Source organism: Chrysochloris asiatica, unplaced genomic scaffold (genome assembly GCF_000296735.1).
Source record: "Chrysochloris asiatica unplaced genomic scaffold, ChrAsi1.0 scaffold00058, whole genome shotgun sequence".
NCBI lineage: Eukaryota > Metazoa > Chordata > Mammalia > Afrosoricida > Chrysochloridae > Chrysochloris > Chrysochloris asiatica.
The window spans coordinates 16698852-16717487 of record NW_006408576.1 but is presented as its reverse complement, the minus strand read 5'-3'; the positions used below and the strand labels follow the sequence as shown (position 1 = coordinate 16717487).

General features: G+C 38.5%; 1 protein-coding gene across 1 annotated transcript in view; it reads left to right on the top strand.

Moving 5' to 3' along the window:
* Window positions 1–18399, top strand: part of MBOAT2 (membrane bound O-acyltransferase domain containing 2) — a 226255-nt gene extending 207856 nt beyond the window's left edge. Inside the window, exons 9-13 of the mRNA XM_006863979.1 lie at window positions 3797–3900; window positions 4957–5021; window positions 7393–7525; window positions 12584–12735; window positions 17327–18399. Of these exons, the coding sequence (XP_006864041.1) occupies window positions 3797–3900; window positions 4957–5021; window positions 7393–7525; window positions 12584–12735; window positions 17327–17552 (680 nt within the window). The 3' untranslated portion in view covers window positions 17553–18399. The remainder of the gene's footprint in view (window positions 1–3796; window positions 3901–4956; window positions 5022–7392; window positions 7526–12583; window positions 12736–17326) is intronic.
* Window positions 18400–18636: the final 237 nt, after the last annotated feature.

Here is an 18636-nt window from a genome sequence, read left to right as displayed (position 1 = left end):
TAGAAAGCCTCATCTTTCTCCCGCGGAGCGGCTGGTAGTTTCGAACCACTGACCTTAAGGTTCGCAGCCCGATTCGTAACCACTATGCTACCAGAGCACCAGGGTTCTAATTCATAGAAAACATGTTTTAAATTTCTTTGTGATCAATGTGAATCAAAGAGTGTGGAATTCTTTAGGGAAATGTTAGAGAGATGGAAACACTACTTTCAGAAGTGTATAAACCTAGATGGAGGATATGTCAAGAAGCAATTGCTTCACATTTTGATATTTTGTTCTTTAATAAAGGTTTCTATGATCATACCTTGGATCAGTTCTGTTGTGAGATGATATATTGGTACAGAGTTGAATTGTTCTCAGATCCCAATAGGATAGAAAAGATGGAAAGAATGAATAAGTGAAGAAATTGCAAGTGACAGCAAACATGATAGAGGAAGGAGTTGTTATTTTGCAGCCATTTGTCTAGGAGTGCTCGCCAAATTATTAATACATTATGGTTTTAATATTCTTTTGAATATGATTGCTACTATATTCATGGACTCACACCACGTCAAAATGGCAGCTTGGGCAGCCTCAAGAGACTCAAATCATGTTCCTTTTAAATGTGCTTCGAGTTTGGGGAACAAAAACAAGCCTGAGGATACAGATTGGGGATAAGATTTCCCAACAGAATTCTCCTAGGACAGTCCTTGCTACCAATGAAGAATGCACAGGTGCATTGTTGTTATAGGGAAAAAAAATAGTCAGTGCAACTTCTTTGTCCTTTTTCTCACAAATGCAGTTTTCACTTTTCTTAAAGCTGCTTCTTAATAAGTCCCATGACCCTCCTGTGTCCTTCAAGAAAATCTATCAAAGCGATCAGTTCGGAATCCCAAACGAGTCTCCATAACCTGAGCTGCCCTGTCTACTAACAGCTGACTTGTCTACCAATAGATCCCCCTGGGAGCCACTGCTTTATTTTTAACTGTTGTATTATGAATTATACGATAAGTTTACATGGGAGAACATTAGCTTTACATTCATCCTATCGTATATCATTCCATCGCCATGGTTACAGTCCCCTTCATGTATAATCAACCAACCAAAGGGTACACCCCACAAGCCTGCCCCCTGGTTGTCAGCACACAGACCCTCTTCCTCTCTGGGTCTAGCGTTCCCAGCTGTTCCATCTCTCCATGTCATCATCTCTGCCTCCATCTCAGGCATCACAGTTTCTCTAGGTAGGGTCCCGCACTCCACTCTTCTCCCTTCATGGTCCCAGGGGCCTCTGCTCCTGATCTGCAAAGTCAACCACTTCATTCTGTGTTTCAAAATGTCTACTTTTACATTTCCAATCCTCACAGTCAATCCTGATAGTAATTATTCAACTATTTTACCACATGAGTGCTATCCCCATCTCCTTTCATCAGCCACGCCCAGACAGATTGGATACTACTCAGTGGAGATTCTTCACTTTCTCTGCACCCTCTGGATCTAGGCTGCCTCTTGAAAGCTTATAAGTCAGTCACTTCTTGCCTTTGTAGCCCTCCCCCACATTTTGGGTAGCCAATGTCCAAGTTGCCCATCCCTGTCTACCCTGTATATTGAGGGGGTGGGAATGATCCTCGTTGTAAAGATTTGTTCCCTCTTTTGAGCTACTGCATCCATAGGTTTAGGTCAAGTTCATTAAATTATATCAGATTACTGTTTTTTTTTCCTCTTCTTTCTTCTTCTAGTTAAGCTCTGATCATCCAGCCATTGAAGCCAGGTCAAGTGGGTATTATCTGCAAGTGTGGGTATTCTTGATATGCCCTCTCTTCATATCAACTGGATGCTTCATTTTCCACTCTATTCCTCTGGCCATGTCTGTGGGCCCGGGAGTCCCCAGGTCTTGCCAAACCGCTGGCCAACCAGGTCTTCACCAGGGTTCACAGGAGTCTATTGAATGTGGTTGGACTTAGCTCGCAGTTTCATTGTGGTTTTTCCCTCACTTCCCCTTATTGGTGACCAAAGTGGTCACTAGTCAGAGCATGTGTCTGCTCGTGTATTCCTATTGAGTCTTAGTCTTGGAAGGGGTTTGCCCTGAGGGGACCCGACCACTTGCCTTGATGTCTCCTGGGGGAGCTACTTGCTTATTCTTGTAGTAGTCAGTCAGACTGCCGCTATTGTTTTGTATTTTTCCTGTTGGTCTTTCTTTCAAGAAGTATCTTCTGTTCTTCTAGCCACTCCAGGCTGGTCTGCTTGTCCTTTCCAGTGGAAATTTCCCACCTCAAAGATTCTGGATGGGGTTCAGGATTCCACCTATGGTTTTATGTAATGCAGAGGCTCCACAGGAAGCCTCCTTCACTGGGCACATTGTAGCCCCATTTTAGGTATTCCAATCAGTTATAGGCAGAAGACAGACTTACAAGCTTTCTATGATTATATTTTTGGCTATTCCTTTTTCTCCCCCTCTCAAGTATTTATTTTATAATGGTATGCCAGGGAAACCATGATTCAAAAGACAGCCAAGCATCTTAACATTATTTTCCCCCTTTTGCCCTTTCCAACCATGTCTCAATCCCTGTATCCCAGAGCCCTGTTGTTACAATGTTGTGGATACATCATTTACCTCTGTCTCACTTAGCCTATGCAAATCTGCCTAATTGTTTTACCAAGCACCTTATTCTACCATTCCCCTCCCCCTTCTTGTGTATTGTCCCCCCCAGCACCCAAAGTATCCTCTGTCTATTCCCTACCCTGTGCTCCACCTTCCCCTCCCTCCCCTCACCCCAACTCCCACATCCCGGTAACCAGCAAAGAATCCCACCTCCGCCTTTACTATGGGTTCTTTTTCTTAGTTTTTTACAATAGTGGTCCTATGCAGTATTTCTCCTTTTGTGACTGACTAATTTCACTCAACATAATGTCCTCAAGTTTCACCCATGTTATGTGATAGCTTACAGCTTCTTTGTTGTTCTTCAAGGTAGCATAATATTCCATTGTGTGTATGTACCACAGTTTGTTCATCCATTCTTCAGTTGATGACCACTTAGGCTATCTCCATCTTTTTGCTATTGTAACTAGTGCTGCTATGAACATTGGTGTGCATATATCTGCTCGTGTTATGAGAGCTATTGTTATGATTGGAAGTATTTTTGAAGGTACCCTAGCAAGACTAAGACAAGTGCATTACTGAGAGACCTTGTCTGAAGCCATCCACTGATCAGAGACATTTGAAAATATGTTTCTATGAACTGGAACCCTGGTAGCAGTACTTTTTGACTCATTCTCATGTTTCTAAAGCAGAAATAACTAATTGAGCATTATGGTTAAGAGAATTCACACAAAAAATCTAGAGATTCATAAATGGAATGGATTTGGATGGACCAGAAAGGGGAAAAAAATGAATGACAATATTATGGCAAACATATATATTTTTAATAAAGGTCAGATATGTGATAAAAAGAACATGGTGATCCCAGGCCAGAATTTCTTTGATGGACGGTTGAACATACTCCACTATATCCCATTACTAAATAATTCTAACATTGGAATATTATTTTCTATATTGGGTCTGCAACTTTTAAATTTCACTTGCCTTCAATATAAGCTTTTAATAATGTCTGATGTTTTATAGACTGACCAAATTGTCCCTAATGAGGTAGTTATTTTCATGGTATCTGATAATGTTTCTGACCTGCCCTAAAAGTTAGAATACATCTACTTTTATTGTTTTAGAGTAAAAATTGGTAGCATATGATAATACACATCTTCTGGGAGAATATGAATGATGGTTACTTAGGTTCTTAATGCCTTTTTATTGTTTTGTTTAATGTAGCTGATGCCATTAATAATGCTGCAGGCTTTGGTTTCAGAGGATATGACACAAATGGAGCAGCTCGTTGGGACTTAATTTCCAATTTGAGAATTCAGCAAATAGAGGTCAGTAAATCACTAAGAAGTTAATTACTCTATGATACTTGGTTCTGGTTCCTGTGTGCCATCAAGTCATTTCCAAGTTACTGTGTCTCTAGATGATAGAGGAGCTCTGGTAGCATAGTAGTTACAAATCGGGCTGCGAACCTTAAGGTCAGCAGTTCGAAACTACCAGCTGTTCCACAGGAGAAAGATGAGGCTTTCTGCTCCCGTAAAGATTTACAGCCTCAGAAACCCTGTACAGGATCGCTATGAGCTGGAACCAACTCCACGGCACATAACAACAATAACATATGATAGAGTAGATGTGGCCCATGGGGTTTCCTTGGCTGTAATCTTTATAGGCGTAGACTGCCAGGTTGTTTCTTGCACGGACCCACTGCGTGGGCTCAAACCATCCACTTTGTGATGAGTAGTCAAGCAGTCCTTACAATACTTGAGGTATAATAATTTGTTTTCATAATTATAATGTGATATCCCAAGTTGGTGTTGTGAAGTATTTTTATTAATGACATTACTTTTTTTTTTCCCCAAACCAAAGGTCTCACATATTTATTAGCCAAGCTCTTTAAATGCAGAAGCATAAAAATAAAGGAAGAAACCAGAAGTTTTATAAAACATGTTCAGTTGATCAAATCTTGGCAAAATTGAACTTGATATGGTAGAGTGCCAGGACCTGGGTGTATCATGTACTGTATCATCGTATGTGCGAGTCCTTAGAGACCCAGCTTGGTTCTTTTCCAGTGTCTTCTCTTGGAGTTGTATCTGATTTTATTACCAGTTTTCATTGGAATCCATTGGGGATGGGACAGTTCTGCTTTTGTTTCTTGGCCAGGAATCTCTTGATCCTGAAAGTCTTATGAGGAGACAGTGAAGATGGAACATAGCAGCACTCACACGATGGTGAAGAAAGGAAGAGCTTAATGACATTATTCTTTCATTTCACCGTTGTTACTGTCAAGACCATCAATGTTAAATTTATTTTCAGTACAATAAAACATTATTGTATTTAAAATTTCATTATTATGTTGGCCAAAGAAAAAAAATTTCTTTGTTTTTCAGATGTCAACAAGTTTCAAGATGTTTCTTGATAATTGGAATATTCAGACAGCTCTTTGGCTCAAAAGGTATGTTCCTTCAAGAACTATCTTTAAATGTACTTTGGCATCTACTACTTGGGGTTATGCTTTTTACCAAATTCAGATTCTTGATTAAATTAGCAGTGTGTTGAGTGATATTGTGACTTTGATGTTAACAAGAACATACCAACATCTTCTCCAAAATAAGGCACTATATTATATATTAATCAGTGAGCTGTTTCTGCTTGAGCCGTTTGACTGTGATGAACATGGATATCGCTGAGCTTTCAGCCAGGCTATAAAGACCTCCACCCATGTCTGAGAACACCAGTATCTTCATCTTTAGCTCCTGTTCTCATTTTATCAGAGATTTATTTAATTTTTTTCTTAAAGGACCCAGAAAGCCACTGCACATACGTCCTAACTTTTCCAGAATTGTTCCAGTCTTAAGTATTTTACTTCAATAGATCTTTCTATGTTAGGTACAGGATACAAAGATGAGTAAAACAAGAAGATATAATACCTGCTACCAAAGAGTTCCAAGTCCTGGTATGGTGCTGTGGGTTACTGCGCCAGACTGCAAAGCCATTTGAACTGCAAGGTTGGCAGTTCAAGCTCACCAGTCGCTCCTTGGAAACCCTATACAGGGTCGCTATGGGTCAGAACTGACTCAACAGCATGTAACAACAACCAAAGAGTTCCTATCTTGTTAAAAACACAGATCAGTCCATGCTGTTCTCTATGTTGAGGATGGCAACAGAGAGAGAACAGAAACAGTGAGGGCTTGAAGGGAAAAGAGGAAAAACTTCACAGAAGTAGACGATGTTTCCGCTGGGACTGGTGTTTAGGAGATGCATTAAGACATCAGATAGACAAGGAGGTGTGGCAGGCAGCCCAGACAGAGACAGCAATATCCCTAAGAGAGGGGATCAGGGGATTGCATAGAAATTGGGTGATTCTTTGTCATTGTTCTGTAGATATATTACCCTGTCTTGAACTTACTTCATTAAAATATTGTCCCTGTATCAGTAGGGCTTTAATGACTTATTTGTAAAGCAGTCTTTTCTTTCTTTCTGTTTTTTTTTTTTGTAATACTCAAGGGATGGATATCTTTATCTTTGAGATATTCAAAATATAGGTGGTCCCTGAGTTATGGATGACTGACTTACATAAAACCCCATAATTCTATTTAAAACCCAAAGTTATGAACCAGCCCCTAAGCCCCATAAACCCTATTATATTAAAAATTCTAGGTACACACAATGGTTTATAAAGCCCTGGTGTGGCACTGCAGAATAATGCACTGGACCACAAGGTCAGTTTGAGCTGCAAGGTCGGTAGTTGAAACTCACCAGTCACTCCTCGGAAACCCTATAACAGGGTTACTATGAGTCAGAACTGGCTCAACAGCATTTAACAGCAGCAGCAATGATTTATAATAAAAAAGCAGGCATTATTTTGTGACAAATATCTCAAAATCTTATTATTACTATTAAAACTTTTAATGTGTCTAGTGTTTCTTTAGTGTCTTTTTATGCATAGAAAGGTACACTATATAATGGGACTTCAAAAAGTTTGTGAAAATTTTCATTATCTTTTAATCCCATTTCCATAAACTTTTTGAAGCCCCTTCATATATATATATATACTAAGACAAATTTGACTTACTAACAGTAGATATGAACATTTGACACTACTGACTTAACTGTTCTGACTTGTGTGCAAATTCAGCTTAAAGACAAGTTTAGGACTAGAACTCATTTGTAATCTGTGTAGTACCTATGTTTCTCTTCCTGGTCTCATATAATCTACCAGTGGCTACAGATTGTCTGAGCTAATCTGTGTGTTATTGTTTTATTTTCAATTTGTTATTTTTGGGAAATCTTACCTTTATTTGAATTCTTTACCCTGTTACATAGGTTATTTTCCAGAAAGAATATTGAAAGTTCTTGACTTTTTTAATGAAACCAATAAAATAACATAGAACAAAAGTGGTAACTTTAATATCAGTAATAATTTATTTTTATACACTGTATAGACTGCAAATATTGGAAATGATTATTTTAACAATGACATTTACCAGTAAGAAAATGAGAACAAAATTTGATACTTAATAGCTGTAATCTCCCTATGGTCACAGATTAAGTATTTCCTATGATAAATTGTACCTTTTATTATCCTAAATTCTATCATTAATCAAAACAGAATGAGCTATTGGATAGTGATGATGGTTATACAACATGGTGAACATAACTAATGTCACTGAGTTGTACATGTGAAATGGTTGAAGTGGTAAATGTTTTGTTATATATATACATATATATTTCCACTATTTAAAAAAAAACAACAGCATTGTGGGGCTTTATAAACTCTAATCAATCACTCCTTTTGGCTCTTCCATGTTTTTCATGGTTTCTAGGGTGTGTTATGAACGAGCCTCCTTCAGTCCAACTATCCAGACGTTCATTCTCTCTGCCATTTGGCATGGGGTATACCCAGGATATTATCTAACATTTCTAACAGGGGTGTTAATGACATTAGCAGCACGAGCTGTAAGTATCCAGAATTTTATTTTATAATTCAATGGTAGTCCGTTTGAACTGTTATAAACAGCTATTGAGCCTGTTTCACAAGGTAGAGGTATTTCTTTGGCCGTGATTAGTATTATACTCTACGTTGGAAGAAAGCTAAACATTTTCATGTTTATTGCATTAAGTCCACACTTCGTTGACATGAGGCAAAAATATGTTTTTATAATATGGGCACATAGGAGGGTACCCCAAAATTGTTAAAGTCTTTGTTAAATTTCTTAAAGAGTAACTAACTATTGTTGTTGGTAAGTGCCGTTGAGTCGGTTCCGACTCATAGCAACCCTGTATAGGGTTTCCAAGGAGCGGCTGGTGAGCTTGAACTGTCGATCTTGCAGTTCAAACCAACCTGGCAGTCCGGCACATTAACCCACAGCACCACACCAGGACTCCTAACGGATAATTATACAGGTTAAATGAAAACAATCAGAGGGTTATTTTAGAAATATTTCCTGACAGCTGTAACCTTGGAGTGATGCTGTGGATGATAAGTAAAATATCAAGAGAGCAAGAAAAGCTGATGGGCTATTTTTGGTGGTAGAGTACTCCATTAAAAGTCAGATACTGTTCTTTTAGTATTTGCCTGGTGGGAACCTGGAATAATGTTTTGGGAATTACTTATAAAATCAGGTTGGTGACATGATTGGAGAAGAGGAAGGACAATTTAGTATTAAAGTCTTTGAAAATTTATGAGAGGAAAATTACACTACAAAAACAATGTATAAACAAGGTTAATATGGTACTTAGAAGTGGTGGTGGTAGGATACCACCAAGTCGGTACCAGATGATAGCTGGTACCAGCTGATAGGTCTAGGGTTTTTGAGCCTGTAACTCTTTATGGGAGTGGAAAGCTTCATCTTTCTCCCACAGAGCAATTGGTAGATTCAAACCGTTGACCTTATGATCAGCAGCTCAGTTCATAATCCATCATACCACTAGAGTTCCTTAACAAGTAAAATGGATTAATTTCAGAAACTAGGAAATAAATGATTGTGTGGTGCTGTAGGATGAGACCTTGTTAGCCACAAGGTCAGTGGTACAAACCCTATATGGTGTCACTATTGGTCAGAACTGACTCAATAGCACTTAACAATATATTTAATTTTGAAATACATCGACAGCCAGGAAGTAATAAATAAGGGGTCTATATTCTGGTAGCTTACAGTATACTTGGAGTCCTGGTGTGGTGCTGTGGGAGAAAGATGAGACTTTCTGCTCCCATAAAGATAAACAGCCTCGGAAACCCTATACAGGGTTGCTATGAGTAGGAACTGACTCTGTGGCACACAGAAGCGGCATCACTAGGCATCAGCAAGATGCAAATTAAAAGCACAACGACAGACCATTTCACTCCCACTAGGATGGCTCAATGGCACAAACAACAGTGGCTAAGATTTTTTAAAAAGAAAGAAAGAAAATAACAAATGTTGGGGATAACATTTGATAAACAACAAATGAACATGTGGGGGACTTGGAACGTTTATCCACTGCTGTGGTAGGAATGCAAACTAGGATAGCCGCTGTGGAAAACAAAGTGTAGCTGTTCCTCAAAAAAATTCCACTCGTAGGTAGATACCCAAAAGATTTGAAAGCAGAGTCTCAAAAAGAGACTTGTACACCGGTGTTCATTGTTGCATTACTCTTGATAGCCAAAGATGGAAGTAACCTAAATGAATGTCAACGGATGAATGGATTAACAAAATGTGGTACACACATACAGTGGAATACTACTCAACCAGTAGGAGAAATTAAATCTTAATACATGCTACAGGATTGATGGAGCTGGAAGACATTTGTTGTTGTGTATTGTCGAGTCTATTCTGACTGATAGTAACCCTGAATAGGGTTTCCAAGGCTGTCAATCTTTATGGCAGTAGAAAGTCTCATCTTTCTTCCACAGAGCCACTGGTGGATTTAAACTGCTGACCTTGTGGTTAGCAGCCTGATTCATAATCCACTACGCTACCAGTACTCCTTTGGAAAACAGACTGAGTGAAAAAGTGAATCACGAAAAGACAAATATCATATGACCTCACTTATATAAAAAGACTCCTGGTGTGGAGCTGTAGGATCAGTACTGGACTGCGAAATACAAGGTCAACAGTTCAAACCTACCAGTTGCTCCTCAGAAACCCTATACAGGGTCATTATGAGTCAGAACTGACTCAACGGCACATAACCACCACCACCAGGTAGCATAGTGCCTGGGGTCTTAAAAGCTTGCAAGCAGCCATCCAAGGCATGATAATTAGTCTTGGTTCCTTTGAAGCTAAATAGGAAGTTGTTGTTAAGTGCCGTCGAGTCGAGTTGGTTCTGACCCATAGCGACCCTGTACAGGGTTTCCGAGGCTGTAAATCTTTACAGGAACAGAAAGCCTCATCTTTCTCCCACGGAACGATTGGTAGTTTCAAACTGCTGACCTTGAGGTTTGCAGCCTGATTCGTAACCACTATGCTACCAGAGCTCCTTTAGGAAGAAGAGTCAGTAATAATAGGAGATAGGGAATGTGTGGATAATTGCCTCATTTGTCATGAGACCAGAAGAACTAGATATGGAGTTCTTGTAGAATCCTGATTTTTTAAAATGCAGAACAGAATTTCAAATTCACATGGATTCTAGACTTTCTGGAGCCATGGAATGTAAATAAATCACTGAAACTATTGCCCTGAGGTAATCTTTTGAACCTTAAGCCAAAAATAACCCCTGGAGTCTTTAAAACAAACAATAATTTTAGAGTCCTGGTGTGGTGCTGTAGGATAAACATTGTACTACTAATTACAAGATCAGCAGTTCAAGTCCACTAGCTGCTCCTCGGAAATTCTATTAGAGGGTCGCTATGAATCTAAACGAACTCCATGACATTTAATAACATTGTTAACTAATTTTTTTTTTAAAAAAAGTCTTTCTTGAGTATTATGCTCTTTCAAGAACTCTGTATCTGGGATCAAATTGACAATAGCAAATCAAAAGATTAGGCAGGAACCTGTCGTGTTACTGAGGAACGAGGAGGCTATGAGAATGGTTGTTTAACTCAAAGGATGCAGTCAATGATACTAACATGTACTGTAGGGACTGTTGAATTGGTGATGATCTGTGGATATTCTCAACTACAATATAAATAAAACTTCAAGGGGAAACAAATAATTGTCTATGGAAGAACCATTAACCACATACCAAATCACCTCTGGAAAACAAGTGTGGTATCCTCATAGCAGGGCCTTTATTGTTATTATTATTATTATGAACATTAGACAAGAAAAGTGAGGAATACAAAATGATACTGACCTTTGCCTTTATCAAAACTGGAAATGACTGCTTATAGGCTAAAAAAATTGTATCGTAGTTATTAGAAAACTCTTTTGAAAAGCTTTTCCAGGCTGTCATTAATGAATAAATAGTGTGTTGCGCTGTCATACATTTTAATAAATGCTGTTTTACCTAAGCTCAGTATATAGTATCTACAGGCATACATGGTTTATTGTGCTTTACAGATTTTTTGTGTGTGTGCAAATTGAAAGTTTGTGGCAACACTGTGCATCAGTCAAGACTATCATTGCTAATTTTGCAACAGCATGTAGTTTCTTTATAGCTCTATGATCACAATTTGGTACAGTATCTTGAACTTTTTACAAAGCAATTGTAAACTTTATCGACTATCTACAACTCAAACCAAACTAACCGTCATGGAGTCAAGTCTGACTCATACTGATCCTGTGTAGAGTTTCCAAGGCTGTAAATCTTTACAGTCTAGTGTAAACATAGGTTTTATATGCACTGGGAAACCTCCCAGAATTGTGTGCTTTATTGCACTATAAGATAAGCACTAGACTGTGAACCACAAGGTCAGCAGTTCAAACTCATCAACTGCTCCTCAGAAACTCTATACAGGGTCGCTGTCAGTTGGAACCAACTCAGTGGCACTTAACAACAATAATGACTTGTGATATGTGCAGTATTGCTGTGGTCTAGACCCATACTTACAATATCTCTGAGGCATTGCCTATATTTGTCTTTCATAAATGTGGAGATTAAAGAAAAGATAAGGGTGTCTCAGTTCATAATAGTAGGAAAATTTGACAATCAATGGAACTTTTGGGTATACTGTAATTTACCAAATATGATGGAAGGAGCTATGAAGAAGCTTTGGTGGCACAGTGGTTAAAGGACTTGGCTGCTTACTGGAAAGTTACTGGGTTTGAACCCACCAGTGACTCTGGGGGGAAAAGACCTGGCGATCTGCTCCTGTAAAGATTAAACCAAACTCAAAGCTTTTGCCATCTAGTCAATTCCCATTAAGTGACCCTATAAGGACAAAGCACTGGGTTTCCAGGGCTGCCACATCTTTCTTCTGTGGAGCGGCTAGTGGTTCAAATAGCACTACATGACTGACTGCTTAACCACTGTGCCACCTGGGCTCCTCTGTGGGAAAAAAAACACCCAAAACATTTCGTTTTATTGTGTCATAAAAACTCTAATTCAAAACCCACCAGCCTCTTCATTGAGAAGAGACGTAGCAATCTGCTCCTAAAAAGATTACAGTCTAAGAAACCCTATGGGGCCCCTGACTCTGAGTCGGAGTCGACTGGAAGGCACATGGAGTTGTCTCATGGCAATTGGTTTTACTTTGTTTTAGGCAGTGTTATTTTCAACTCGAAAACCCTGTACAGGGTCGCTATGAGTCGGAATAGACTCCACGGCACATAACAACAACAACAATTTTTAACTACTTTGAAAAAAAATAACACTTAATTTTGATACAATTTCAACCTATGCTCTTTACCCAGACTCACCTGTTTACATTTTGCTTGCGTACATTATCTTCCTCTCTGTATTTTTTTGCTCATATGCATTAGTTTGTGTAACCCACCTTTTCCCAACTAATTAATACTCTTTAGACTCCCACCAATGGTGTATGATAGTTTGTTATTCTACATCCTTGAAACAGTTCATATGGTCAGTGTAATGTTGTAAAGAATGTTAATTTAAAGATGAAGCAAATATTTTTGTGTTTCTTTATTTCAGATGAGAAATAACTTTAGACATTATTTCATTGAACCTTCCCAGCTTAAATTATTTTATGATGTTATAACATGGATAGTAACTCAAATAGCAGTAAGTTACACAGTTGTGCCGTTTGTACTTCTGTCTATAAAACCATCATTCATGTTTTACAGGTAAGTGTTGCTTTTTTAAAATTTGTCTGAGGAATAACTTCATTTTTAAAAGAAAGCTCCCTGCTATTGGGTAGAATAGAAAAATAGCACCATAGCCTTATTTCTTGCAGCTAAATGCACTATCAGTTACTCTTTAATATTAAACCAAGCACTCTCAAGTTTTCTAATGGAATGGCTCATATTACCAGATCCTCAGATGAGGGTCTGATATAGACCGAGAAATAGGGTGACTGCTGCCACATCTATCACAAAGATTTTACTATCAAGTGTAGCTGTAATTCTCCTAAAGCTGTGTTGTTGTTTTGTTTAGTTTTGAAGACAGTTCTTGACTCAGTTTATCCAATGGAAAGTAAATTACTCATTTTTCTGTTAACTTGTTTCTTTTTATTTTGTCTTTTGTGTTTCATTGGTACTTGGGTTGTTGTTGTTGTTGTTTTAGGTACCATTGAGTGGGTACCGACTCATAGCAACCTTATGCATAGGCAGAACAAAATACTGCCCAATCCATGGCCAACCTTACTACTGTTGCCACACTTGAGACCATCAATGCTGCCACTTTGCCAATATATCTTATTGGGTGTAGTCTTCTTTTCTCTGACCCTCCACCTTAACAAACATGATATCCTTCTCCAGGGACTATTCCCTCCTGACAATATGTCCAAAGTATGAGAGACGAAGTTTGGCCGTCTTGGCCTATAAGGAGCACTCTGGCTGCACTTCTTCCAAAATGGATCTATTGGTTCTTTTGGCAGCCCATGGCTCTTTCAATATTCTCCTCCAACACCATAACTCAAAAGCATTAATTCTTCTATGGTCTTCCTTTTTCACTGTCCAGCTTTCGCATGCATAGGAGGTTACTGAAAATACCATAGCTTGGGTCAGGAGCACCTTAGTCCTCAAGCTGACATCTTTGCTCTTCAACACTTTCAAAAGGTCTTGTGCATCAGATTTGCCTAATGCAATACATTGTTTGATTTCTTGACTGCTGCTTCAGTGAGTGTTTATAGTTGTTGATCCAAGAAGAATGAAGTCCTTGACAACTTCAATCTTTTCTCCGTTGAGAAGAATGTTATTGGTCCAGTGGTGGTGAGGAATTTTGTTTTCTTTACATTGAGAAGTAATCCATACCGAAGGCTGTGCTCTTTGATCTTCATCAGTAAATATTTTAAGTCCTCTTCAGGAGGACTTTCAGCAAGCAAGGTTGTATCATCTGCATATCACAGGTTGTTAATGAGTCTTCCTCCAATCCTGATGCCACGTTTTTCTTCATACAACCCAGCTTCTCAGATTATTTGCTCAGCATACAGGTTGAATAAGTATGGTGTAAGGATACAACCTTGTCACACACCTTTTTTTAATTTTAAAACATTCAGTGTTCCCATGCTCTGTTCGAACAACTGCCTCTTGGTCCAGGTAGATTTTCCTCATGAGCACAATTAAGTTATCCGGAATACTCATACTTTGCATTGTTGTCCATAGCTTGTCATAATCCACACAATTGAAAGCTTTTGTGTAGTCAGTAAAGAACAGGTAAACATCTTTTTGATATTCTCTGCTTTCAGCCAAGATCTATCGGACATCAGCAATGATATTCCTCATTCCATGGCCTCTTCTGAATCTGGCTTGAACCTCTGGAAGTTCTCTGTCAATGTATGCTTGCAGCTGTTTCTGAAGTACCTATAATAAAACTTTAATCGCATGGGATATCAATGAGATTGTCCGATGATTTCCGCATTCTGTTGGGTCACCTCTCTTTGGAATGCGCACAAATATGGATCTCTTCCAATCAGTTGGCCAGATAGTTGTCTTCCAAATTTCTTGGCAGAGATGAGTGAGTGCCTCCTGTGCTGCCTCACTTTCTTGAAAGATTTCAATTTTTATTCCATCAATTCCTGGTGCCTTGTTCTTTGCCAGTTCCTTCAATGCACCTTGGACTTCCTCCCTAAGTATCATTGGCTCTTGATCATATGCTACCTCTTGAAACGGTTGAACATTAACCATTTCCTTTTGGTACAGTGACTCTGCATATTCCTTCCATCTTTTCTTGATGCATTCTGCATCAATAACGAAAGTCAAGGCATGAATTTTTTCTTCAGTTCCCCCATTGAGAAATGCTGAGCTTGTTTTTCCTTTTTGGTTTTCTGACTCCAGATTTTGCACATTTCTGACTTTGCACATTTTGAGGTAATATTTGGCTTTATCTTCTTGAGCTGATCTTTGAAATTTTTTGTTCAGCTATTGGACCTCCTCATTTCTTCCATTTGCTTTAGCATCTCTACGCTGGAGAACAAGTGTCAGTGTCTCTTCTAACATTCATCTTGACCTTTTCCTTCTTTCTTGTCTTCTTATTGACTTTTTGCTTTATTTATATATGATGTTCTTGATGTCATCCCAGAACTCTTCTGGTCTTCGGTCTTTAGTGCTTAATGCATCAAATCTGTTCTTTAGATAATCTCTAAATTCAGGTGGGATATATTCAAGGTCATATTTTGGCTCTCATGGACTTGTTTTCATTTTCTTTAGCTTCAGTTTGAATTTACATATGAGTAATTGATGGTCTGTTCCACAGTCTGCCCCTGGCCTTTTCACTGATGATATGGAGCTTTTCCATCGTTTCTTTCCACTGATGTAGTCAATATGATTTCTGTGTATTCCATCTAGTGAGGTCCATGTGTATTGTCATCTCTTATGCTGTCTAAAGAAGGTATTTGAAATGAACAAATCATTGATTTTGCAGAATTCTATCATGCATTCTCCCGCATTATTTCTATATCACCAAGGCCATATTTTCCAATTACAGATTCTTCCTCTTGGCTCCCAACCTTTGCATTCCAATTACCAGTAATGATCAATACATCTTGATTGCATGTTTGATCCATTTCACATTGAAGAAGTTGGTAAAATTCTCCTATTTCATTCTCATTGGCTTTACTGGTTGGTGCGTAATTTTGAATAATAGTGGTATTAACTTGGCTTCCCTGTAGACACATGGATATTATCCTGTCACAGGCAGAGTTGTACCTCATGACCGATCTGGATATGTCCTTTTGACAATGAATACAACACCATTCCTCTTCAATTTGTCATTTCCGGCATAGTACTTGGGTTACCTCTACCTTATAAAAGTTGTTTTGAATTCAGTATTGGTTATCTGTTTACCTCTTCCACCTTCCTCACCAAACTCCACTCACCTATATTACCACTCACCTATATTAGATTGCAATATATTTGAAAGAAAAAGATTTGTTCTCATATAAATTCTTTAGTACCTTAGTATTTAGAATTACTTTAGCAGAGAATGTGTTCAAAAATGGTTGCATTGAATATGGCTGCTGCCATAAAGGAAGACACTAACTCTTAATGCAATTTTCATTTTAGTAAAATGATTACATATTGTCTAAATGTGACTGAGATGGTGGGATTTTCTATTCTAGGTGTTTGATTCAGAATCATATGAATTCAGCTATGGAAACAGTTTCGGTCACATTTGGTTTATATTTGATTTGAGAGATGATACATCTAACAGTTCTTTCAGTGATGGTTACTTTAGCCAAATAAAAGTACCTATCGAGAAACCATATATACACAATACAATATAAACATAGCTTATTTATCACTTACTTCATTAGAATATTTGCTACTTAATTAGGGAGAGTATATATCAGGGGAGGTCTGCGAGTCGAAGCCTTTCCTGTCTTGCATCCTTTGTTTACTCAGTATTTGACTCTGTGGTTTGAAAGATGACTTTTTAGATCGCTAAGTACCTTTTTCTTTATATTCTGTTTCACGGGAAAAAGATATGCTTTCTGCTCATGCCAAGATTTAGAGCCTCTGAAACTCTATACAGGGTCACTATGAGTCGGAACCAACTTGATGGCACTTAACAATAAAAAGTACCTTTTTATTGTTATTCCATTTAGTTGTGGCATTATGACCCTTACAAAGCAATAGCTGCTCCTCAGAAACCCTGTACAGGGTCACTGTGAGTCAGAACCGACTTGACGGCACTAAACAACAACAACAACAATCATGATTATAAGCAGCATTAGTTACAAGTGGTTAAGCACATTACTAACTGAAGCCAAAAGCTTGACTGTTTGAACCCATCTAGAAGTGCCTCTGAAGATAGGCCTTTTGGTCAGCAGCCGTGAAAACCCTGCAGAGCTCCGTTCTACTCTGCAATACACACATCAGGTGGCCATGAGTCAGAATTGACTTGACAGCAACCACTTTGGTTTTGGGGTTTTTACAGTGCTTTATAAATACTAATTTGCATACACTGTTTCGGAATACTCCATCTCATGAGAATGGGAAAAAATAACAGTATACTCCTCCGGGTGTGACACTGTATGATAAGTTCTGGACTGTAAACAACAAGGTCAGCAGTTGAAACCCACCAGCTGCTCCTCGGAACCCCTAGACAAGGTTGCTGAGTCTGAACTAACTTGACAGCACTTAAAAACAACAATATTAAATAAGCACATCTTTGGGGGGGGGGAGGGAAGTATATGGCATATTGCCAAGTATTCAGTTATTTAAAATGATTAATTAGCACAATTTAGTAAACTTTTTTTCCCCTTTTTTCTTTTAGCTCTTGGTATTATTGCCTTCACATTGCTGGTATCTTAGTATTACTGTTGTTGCCAGTGAAAAAGACTCAAAGAGGAAAGACTACCCATGAAAATATTCAGCTCATACGATCGAAAAAGTGGGATGAACAAGAAAATTCTTTCGGACATAATAGTTTTTCCACAACAAACAATGTTTGCAATCAGAATCAAGAAGTAGCCTCTAGACATTCATCACTAAAGCACTGATAGAGAACATGCACAAATGGCCATTTTTGTATGTTAACAGAAACCAATCTTAGCACCTTTTCAAAGGGTTTGTGTTTGTTTGAAAAGAGATTAACTGGAGGGAGGGTGGGACTGGACATTTATAGATAGGTAATTACCTATATACCAGATTGGAAATGGAGTGAAATACCCCTCCCATGCCATGTCTTTATGGGCCACGCCTTATATAAAAATATCTCCATTAATTTAATGGGCACTCAGGACCTCGGCGTATGTCCACAAGGTCATATGTGTGCCCTGTTGCTGAATGTACATTGCATATCCCAAGGCACTGAAAAGAGGTGGAAAAATAATTGTGTCGGTCTGGATGATGGAGAGAAATTAACTTTTCCAAATGAATGTCTTGCCTTAAACCCTCTATTTCCTAAAATACTGTTTCTAAATGGTATTTCAATGTGTAATATTGTGAGAACTCATATTTCACATATTTGATATTGCGTGCTGTTAAAAGTATCTAGAAGGAATTTTAAGCAGGATATTTAAGATTGTGGATACTTAAAAATGCAATAAACATCTCAGTATTTGAAGGCTTTTCTTAAAGTATCTCAAATGACTCCATTGCATAGTGAAACCGTAAACATTAATGGATGCCAAGTTTTAGGTAGCTGATTTTGATGCCGAGCTTAATTCCGTGTGTGTCACTCAGAGAGGCCTGCAAGGAGAAATTTCTTAAACATAATGAAAGAAAGGCTGGGAGTGTGGTATTTTCAGCTTATTTTCTTAAAGAAAGATGAAGAAAGGAAAGCAGGCAGGCATGAATGAATAAAGAAAAGCACTAGATGGATCTTGAGCTAGAAGCAAGTGGGCAGCTGTAAGAAACCACAACTAAACCCACTGCTGTGAAGTTGTTGCCAACTCACAGCGACCAGTAGGACTGAGTAGAACTGCCCCATAGAGTTTCCTAGGCTGTAATCTGTTTGGAAGCAGACAGCGTCAACTTTCCTCCGTGGAGCAGCTGGTGGGGGTCTAACTGCTGACCTTTTGGTTAGCAGCCAAGTGCTTTAGCCACTGCTCCACCAGGGCTTCTGCAGCTATAATAGGGACT